Source organism: Echinops telfairi, unplaced genomic scaffold (assembly GCF_000313985.2).
Source record: "Echinops telfairi isolate 266 unplaced genomic scaffold, ASM31398v2 ScPeMD7_7469;HRSCAF=8507_0, whole genome shotgun sequence".
In the NCBI taxonomy this organism is placed as follows: domain Eukaryota; kingdom Metazoa; phylum Chordata; class Mammalia; order Afrosoricida; family Tenrecidae; genus Echinops; species Echinops telfairi.
In genome coordinates this window covers 57686687-57695810 of record NW_022111372.1, presented here as the reverse complement: position 1 = coordinate 57695810, position 9124 = coordinate 57686687, and the positions used below count along the sequence as shown (strand labels likewise).

The 9124-nt window shown below is 42.6% G+C and overlaps 1 protein-coding gene across 1 annotated transcript in view; it reads left to right on the top strand.

The window, feature by feature from the left end:
- The window catches only part of LOC101658401 (gamma-aminobutyric acid type A receptor subunit pi), a 52170-nt gene extending 45312 nt beyond the window's left edge, over positions 1 to 6858 (top strand). Inside the window, exons 8-10 of the mRNA XM_004696781.2 lie at positions 449 to 601; positions 1165 to 1352; positions 4500 to 6858. Coding sequence (XP_004696838.1) covers positions 449 to 601; positions 1165 to 1352; positions 4500 to 4802 — 644 coding nt within the window. The 3' untranslated portion in view covers positions 4803 to 6858. The remainder of the gene's footprint in view (positions 1 to 448; positions 602 to 1164; positions 1353 to 4499) is intronic.
- The last annotated feature ends 2266 nt before the right edge of the window (positions 6859 to 9124 follow it).

The window sequence follows — 9124 nt, the reverse complement described above, 5'->3', positions numbered from 1 at the left end:
CAAGGGGCTCACGGTCTAGAGAGGCAGACCAGGACCTGCCTCCAAGGGGCTCACAGTCTAGAGAGGCAGACCAGGACCTGCCTCCAAGGGGCTCACGGTCTAGAGAGGCAGACCAGGACCTGCCTCCAAGGGGCTCCCAGTCTAGAGAGGCAGACAACCAGGAAAACAGTGTTGAGAATGGTACATGTAGGTGTATTCTGATGGAGACACCAGAAGAAGATCATAAACAAGAGGTGGGGGTAGGGGACATTTAAACCTTCACAAAACCATTGTATGCAACAGTAATTCTTTTTCCTGAAGTCATTTGGCAGTTCTTGATAACTGAAATAGACAATTAATTAAGTTTTGCAGCGGGCATAATGTGGATGTAGCTGAGTTAAACGGCCCATGAGCAAACCACTTTCCATGTGAGCAGACATGATTTCCCAGATCTTGTTCACCCCATCAGGAAATTATACGCGCTTGGTCTTGCAATTTGAGCTCCGGAGGAATGTCCTGTATTTCATTTTGGAAACCTATGTTCCCTCCACGTTCCTGGTGGTGTTATCCTGGGTTTCGTTTTGGATCTCCCTTGACTCCGTTCCTGCGAGAACCTGCATTGGTAAGCCACTCCAGCGGGAGGTGTCTAAGCACTGTTCTCTGCTCTTTTTCTCCTAACACGGTCTATGATTTTCATTGATATTCATGGGGTGATTCCAGAAGTAGTTTCTTGAGAGATTCTGGGATGGGAGGAGAAGAGGAAAAGGGAAGGAGGGAGGGAAGAAAGAAGAAAGAGAAGAAAAGAGAGGGCAAAGAGACCGAGATAGAAAAAGAAACAGAGACGCAGAGAGAGAAACAAACAGAGAGCAAGAGATTGATTCAGGATTCATCCATTTTTTAATTTATATTTTACAGTGACACAAAAGGGAGACATGTGGGGAGATGGTTGACTGTCGGGGCTTTTGTAGACTGCATACACCCCAGGCCCCACCATCCCGCAAGGGGGAGACATCTAGAGAACCACATCCCTCAGCTCCCCAGATCTGTAAACATTGGGCAAATGAAGCCAGCTCCAGAAAGTCGCAGCTCTCTCAAAATGTGATACAACTGAGTCTTGTCCTGCCAACTCCTACACAGAGCATACATTGGCCACTAATAGGGGACATCCCCGGCTTGTTTTCCTAGGCGTGACCACCGTGTTATCAATGACCACGCTGATGATCGGGTCCCGCACTTCTCTTCCCAACACTAACTGCTTCATAAAGGCCATCGATGTATACCTGGGGATCTGCTTCAGCTTCGTGTTTGGGGCCTTACTGGAATATGCTGTTGCCCACTACAGCTCCTTACAGCAAATGGCGGCCAAAGACAAAGTAAGGATCTGAGGGCCCCGTAGAATTCACAGAGGATGATGAAGCTGTGTGCTTCTGTGAAGGTTTACAGCCTCAGAAACTCTCTGGGGCAGTTCTACTTTGTCCTGTAGGTAGCTATGCAACAGAATCGACTGAATGCAGTGGGCAGATATGGACTCCATCCCCTGTACCTTGTGCTGGGCTGTAGACATGAGCTGGACCTGGTCCTGTCCATTGATTGGCTTTCTTCCAGTGATTATTCTCAACTTTGTGTGTACTGGAGGGGCCATCTGGAGTCCTCCCATCCCTTGAAAGAGCCCACTATTTTCATCAAATACAATAAGGTGATAATATGCTTAATTTTCCAGCAGAAAATCACTATACTATCTGTAGCCAACAGAAAATCACAACCGTACACCCAAAAGAAAAAACACACACACACCAAAAAACAAACCAAAAGCAAATCCAACATAACCAGCTGTTTACATGATGGGCTGTTAAACACAAGGCCAGCCATTGAAAACTACCTGTCACGCCATGGGAGAAAGATGAGGCTTTCTACTTCTGTAGAACCCCCGGGGGCAGTTCTACCTTATCCTATGGGGTCTCCATGAGTTGATAACTCACAGGCAGCGAGTGAGATTTGGTTGCATTTTTATATTCTTACATCTTACAAGTAATGGTTTACTAAATACATATGAAAAAGTTACATTGCAACAAATTTCTTGATTAGTATATTTTTCTGTTAATTGAGAAAAACTAACAGCTATACCACTAAGCACAAGCAATCCCACAATTCACTGCTCTGGAGAAAGAGGGGGCTATGGGTTTCTGTAAAGATTTACAATCTCACAAGTCCAAATGGTCTTACTATGAGTCAGAATCTACTCAGTTTGGGGTTTGGTGGAACAATGCTTTAAGCATTGGTCTGCCAACCGTAAAATCAGTGTTTCAAACAAAGCTGTCATGCTTTACCATCTTGGAAACCCTATCTATGGGACATTTCCACTCTGTCCTATAGAGTCTCTATTGGCTTGACACCAGTGGGTTGGGTATGGTTTGTTTGTTTGTTTTTGTCTGTTTATTTCTTGTTGTTGCTTCATGATTATTTGGTTTAGCAATGGAACACTCTGATCCAGCAATCATAATAGGTATAGTAGTAATTACTCAGTGAGCATATACTGCATCCCTCAATGCACAGTAACTAGCCCTTTGCAAATATTATATCATTTTAGATGGTCATAAAAACTCAGGAAGGTTGTTAAATCCAGTGTGTAGCTTTGGAATCTGAGAAATAAGAGTGGTAAGTGACTTACTCCCAATGTCACAGATAGTAAGACACAGAGTTAGGATTTGAACCTCAATCTGGTTGATTCCAAAGCCTGTCATCTGCTTGTAGTGGGCAATAGGCCCATCCTTCCCAATTACTGGAACTCTTTAGAAACCCAATTTTGGGGACATTGACACACTAAAGCTCATAGTAACAAGCCAAAAAAAAAATCATAGGGATCCAATATAGAAGAGGTACCCACCATAAGCAAAGTGCTAGAAGCTCAGAGGGTCTAGGAGGATTCAGAGTATCACAAAGACCCAGGAATTTTTCCCTTGTGATTATCTATTGTGAATAAATTTTGATACAGTCATATCAAATGTAAATGGTTGTCATGTACTAGCCAAAGAAGAACATGGATTGTCTTACTCCTTAGGGGATTCCTTGAAAGCACAATGATCAAGTACAAAAGAAAATATAGGAATTTGCTTGATTGGCCCAAAGAGGTTGGGTATCCTGCACTGAAACACCAAGGAAACCTTATTGAGCTGTGTGCAGTAATAGCTGCATCAGGGAGCACTTACTGTGTCCTAAACACCTTATCAATATCCCATTTAGTCCACCAGCATCCCTATTAAATTGATAATACCATTATCCCAATTTTACTGTTGAGGGATCTACCACTCAGAAAGAGGAGGAGACTCATCCAAGACTCCATAGGCCAGTAGCCTACGCAGGGATCGAAACGATTCTCTCCGACTCACCAGGCATCCCACAAGTGGGCTGGGAGAATGTCAACTTCCTGAAATCTCAAGGAGCACCACCATTTCAATTTGGGTGACAAAGTTATTAAAACATTTCTAATTTCTGTTAGCTGTCATCATCAATAACCCTATCATCCTCCCTGGAACAGAATGGAATTCATCCAACACCTACTAAATGCTTTACATAATATATAACACTTAATCTTCCCCTCAACCTCATGAGTGAGATATTAATCATCAACATTTTTTTTTCAGGCAAGGAAACCGAGTCTTGAAAGGAGTGATGTATCTAAACGTTTACAATAGTGAGAGGCAGGATGTGAGCAGGATCTGGGTCTGCTCTCTTCAGAGTCTGAGCACTTAGCCCTTACATTGTTCTGCATGTCTAACGTGGGCAGTGGTTATTCTTTGTAATTTATGTGTTAATGACCTAGAGATGCTGTTATTGTTAGCTACTGTCAGTCAGCCCTAACTCACAGCAACCCCGTGCACAAGAAAACCATGCACAGTCTTAGAGCCTTATTCCCAGGATTGGCTGAGGCTTGAACTGCTGCTATCCCTGGGGCTTTTTAGTGGCTAATTTTTAGACGGAGCTCTGGGAAGACAGTGGTTAAGTGCTCAGCTGCTAAGTGAAAGGCTGGCAATGCAGGTGTTCCTTGGGAGCAAGATGTGACAGTCAGCTCTGGGGAAGAAGTACAGCCTTGGAAACCCCGTGGGGTTGTTCTACTCTGTCCGATAGGGTCACTATGAGTCATAATCCACTTGAAGGCAATGGGTTTGGCTCTTTTTAGTCTGGAAGCTCTGCTGAAACCTATTTAGCATCATAGCAACAAGCCAGGAGATCGCAGAATATGCGGTGCATTGGTTAGGAATTGAACCTGGGTCTCCAGTGTGAAAGGTAAGCATTCTCCTACTGAGCCACCACTGCCCTTGACCTAGAGATAGGTGCCTACAAACAGGATAACAGAATTGCCACACCTGACTTACTAGCCAGTTTCCAAGGCACCAAATGTCATTCTCTATTAAACCTAATTATTTAATCCTTAGGTCTCTAAACCTTTTATTAGCTCATTATCCACTAATTTATTTCATTGCGTCAAGTCCTTCAAGCTAACTGCATTGTCTCTCAACTAGGGGACAGCAAAGGAAGTGGATGAAGTCAATATTTCTAACATCATCAACAGCTCCATTTCGAGCTTTAAACGGAAGATCAGCTTTGCCAGCATTGAAATCTCCAGTGACAAAGTCGACTACAGTGACCTGACAATGAAAGCAAGTGACAAGTTCAAGTTCGTCTTCAGAGATAAAATGGGCAGGATCATGGATTATTTTACAATTCAAAACCCCAGTAATGTGGATCGATATTCCAAATTACTGTTTCCTTTGGTCTTTATGCTGGCCAATGTATTTTACTGGGCATACTACATGTATTTTTGAGAGTCCAATCTGAAATGTTTTGCATGCTGCTGGTTTTCAACAGAATGAGATAATGGTGTAAATGGTATTCTGATCCAAATATGTACTCTAACCCACTGGTGCTCCAAGTGACTAAAAAAGAAAAATTATTTTTGAGTATGTCTCTGGAAACAGTGGACCCCAAACCATTATTCTAAGTTGTGCAGATCTCCTAGCGTTCCACAGAGTCTTTGCATAGAAACACCAGTCTACTCCTCTTGTAACTTGCTGGGGGACATTCCCACAAGCCTGAGACGACAGGCCGACTCAGAGCAGACTTTCAGTCAGTGGCTCTGTGTCTTGTTTCTGTCGTTGCTGGTACTTGCTGCGGAGTCACGTCCAACTCCCAGTGAGCCGTGTGCGCAAGAAAGACTCTACTACACAGGGTTTGCAAGCAGAAAGACGAAGGCTTTCTTCTGAGGCACCTCTGCTGGGGTCCGAAATGCCAACCTTGCATGTAGCCATTGGGTACTTGGCCATTTGTGTTGCCCAGGGGCTGCAGTCTGCATTGATCTCTTAGATCTAAAAATGGGGAGGAGGCCATTGTGGGTATTAGGTTACCCTCAAGTGCCAAGGGTTGTTTCAAAGTGAATAATACATGGTATGTACAAAATTTCTGTTGTGCTTATCAAATGCCCAGTTACCTGTTTATAGAGTAACATCTCCTAGTTGTTTGGGCTTTTTTATTATTCAAATGAAATGTGGGCCTGCATTGATTCGCTGGAAGTCACAGCACTTACTTCACATCAACATGAGTATTAATGAACACCGCAGCAGAATTGTCCCCAAATTGCATTAAGTCCTACCACTGAGAATTCAGAAGCAAGTGATTATAGAAAAATGTAGCGATTCAGTAGTCTCAGGTGTAAACCCCTTGCTTCCAAGATAGAAAGGCTTTCTCAGACTGGAGGGATCCTGGCAGCTTATTCCCCTACTGGATAGCTTATCATTTTACTATTGTACACATACTGGCATGTGTATAACAAATAGTACACTGCCAAAGCCCTTCCCTCACATCAGGGATGGAAATGGGAAAAAGTTTTACTTGCCTGTTTTAGGAGTCTCACGCCAGATGTTGCCATGAAGACTTGCAGAATCAAGCCCATGTTCCAGCGGCCTTTATTCATATACTGTGAGGTGCTAAAGGCATTGAATTGATAAGTTCACAGAGTCCCCTGTCATTTCTACTACACCTACCCTTAGCAACACTCAGGGCATCCTTCTGAAAGGAACATCTAGCCCTGTACTCCAGTGAATGGCCAGGAATGACCCTTGTTAGGTAACCAGCTGCCCTGCCCAGAAGCAAGTGGCTTGATCAGACCCCAATGGTCTAGCTGGTCTCCTTCGAGTGGCACATTGTTGCATGAGCCACATGGAGGGTGTCAGCCCTGAATTCTGAACTGAGTAACATTGGACATGCTGCAGAACCTGCTTTTAGAATGCAGACCAGGCATCTTCTCCAAGTCCACCCACTCTCCCTTAACATAAGAAACACAAGTGTGCACCTTCCCCTACTCTTTGGGCAAGCTCAGCCACAACTCCAAAACTGTTGCTTTGTGAGCATACCAAGGTAAAGGGTTCAGACTCAATCATTTTAAATAACCACTCCATCTTCAATTCCTTAGCTCCTTTTTCTAATAGGTGCACACTTTTACCACAGCCCCACTTTCTAGTAAGCCATGTCTCTAGAAGATCATTTGTTTTTCAGCAAGCCAAGAAAATGGAACAGACCAAGTGCCAAAGAGCTGTTCTTAACCACAGACACCACAAACTCTTACTCTTTTCCCCATGAGTATACTTAGCACGATTCCGTTTCTATGGATTAGGTCACCTGAGTTTTAAAAAGTAAAATGTTTGTAATGGGAATGGGGATTAAAAGAGGTGGAATGTAACTATACGCCCCATTGTGTTTATGACCCAAAAAGGAAAAGGTTGGAAAGGAAATACTTTCTCTCTTGAACCTTTATCCAAACATGATATCAACCTAACTATAAGGATATGTGCAACTGTGAAATAAATACATCTTATTACCTGTCAACTAAATGACCCGGTCATCTCTACAATGAGTGTTGTAGGATTCTATTTGGAAAAAGCATACATCAGAGTGCACGATGGGTTCAGACCCTCATCTTCATATTTCCCCTGACAGCGCATTTGCTCACGCAATCTCTCTCTCCCTCTACTGCTCTCTATGGAGGCAGGTAAACATGGGTGACACCGTCGACTTTTCTTTTGCACATCTCTTCCCCACAGCACTTCATTCACAATTAAACAGCTGGATCTGATGGCCTTGAAATATGAAACTCTAAGAAAATATCACAAATTCCCTTCTAAGTCATCATTACTGTTTTGGTTTTTTGGTTGTTGTTGTTTCATGATAGTTCAAGAGTTGTAGAATACACTTTGGAAAAAAGCTTACTCTTCCATTTCATCTCACTGCACTTTATGTAGGGTCTTATCCCAATATTTTAGATCTGCCTTATGACTCCTACATTGATCAGTCCTGATTTCTTGGATGCAAATATCAATACTAGGCTTTTCAAATTTCCTAAAGATGCAAAACTTGGTGGGGTTTGGAATAGTCTAAGTCATGTATATATAATTTTAGTTATATTAATATTGATGAAAAACAACCCTGTCAATATAGGGAGATATGTAATAATAACCTGTGTTAGTCTGGGTAGACTAGAGAAACAAATTCATTGACACTCATATATGTGTAAGAGAGAATTTTATATCAAAGAGTAATTATATATTAAGAAAACACCCCAGCCAAGTCCATATGAAGTCCATGAGTCTGATAGTAGCCCATATGTAATTTACCAGTCTATAAATTCCTCTTCAGACTCACACGACACATGCAATGATGCTGAATGCAGGAAGATCACAGGCCAGTGAGTGGAAAGTCTTGTGGATCCAGTGGCGGTGGAAGAATCTCAGCACTGGCAGGGGTCTCCACCTGGCTCCTCCAGCTCCAGGGTTCTGGCTGCCATCAGCATAGCTCCATGTGGCTTGCCTGCAGGAAGACAAAAACAGAGAGAGTGTGTGTCCTGCCTCCAGGGAGGAAGACAGGAGCGCCCAGAATCTTCAGGAGAAGGCCATACCCCACTCAAAGGCATGATTGGCTATGACCTGATTGACAGGCTACACTCCACCCCTTCACTCAAGTTGACAGGAGATTATGTAACTGCCACTTACATCATATGTCAATTTCAAATAAAGAGAAGGTGGCATGGGGAAGCATGCATAGCAATAACAACAACAACAGCAAAAGCCTACTATCACACTGACTACAAGCTTCAAACAAGTAGGAAGTGCACAAAGGCCCACTAGAAGAACACAAGTGCAGCATGACTTTCCAGGGCTAGGCCAGTATAGTGACACTCCGTCATTGGGAGGAGTTTGACACCGGGGCCGGAGACATGGTCTTTCTTCAACGCTGTGTCTCACACTTACAAATACAGAGCAGCTCTTCTCGGTGGGCAGCCTGCAGCCTGCAGAAAATGCTAATCAATCCAGACGACATTTACTGCCAAAAGTCCTTACTTGCCCCTTAGAACATATCTGTTCTTTAAATCAACTCTTAATAGATAAGAGTCAAGATATCTCGAACATATGGTCAATGATTTTTATATTTTGTACCAATGGCTTATTAAAATAATGAAAGTATATTTAAGTACATGCTTCATCTGTGCTTTGAATAATTTAAAATAATTGAATTCACTTAATTTTCACCAATTTTAGAGAGCATTTATATTTATATACCAAACCGCAGTATATTTAAGTTGAAAAGCATCGAGTCGAATTTTAGTCACCATACTTTTCAGAAGAATGTACCAAAAACCAAACCAAACTCATTGCCATGGAGTCTATGCTGACTCATGTCAACCCTACAGGACACAGCAGAACTACCCCTTTGAGTTTCCAAGACTGTAACTGTTCTGGGAATAGGAATCCCAGTCTTTCTCTATCTCTCAAGGAGCGGCTGGTGGTCTTGAACTGTTAACCTTGTGGGTTACAGTCCAATGCATAACTACTACACCACCAGGGTTCCAAAGGATATACAGACATGGTAAAAGGGTTTGAGAGAAACGGCAAAAGTGATTAAGAACATGGAAAACAAGTCCAATAAGAAGCAGTTTTGCTCCTTAAAAAGCAAGACTAAGTGATAATGACCATCATTATTAGATTGGGAAGGATTTGGTACAAGAGCCATGATGTTTCCATAGTCACTTGATAAGTGAGTTGAGTAGAAGTAAGTAGACATAAATGAACTTAAAAGAAAGTCTAATTATTCAGAAGGA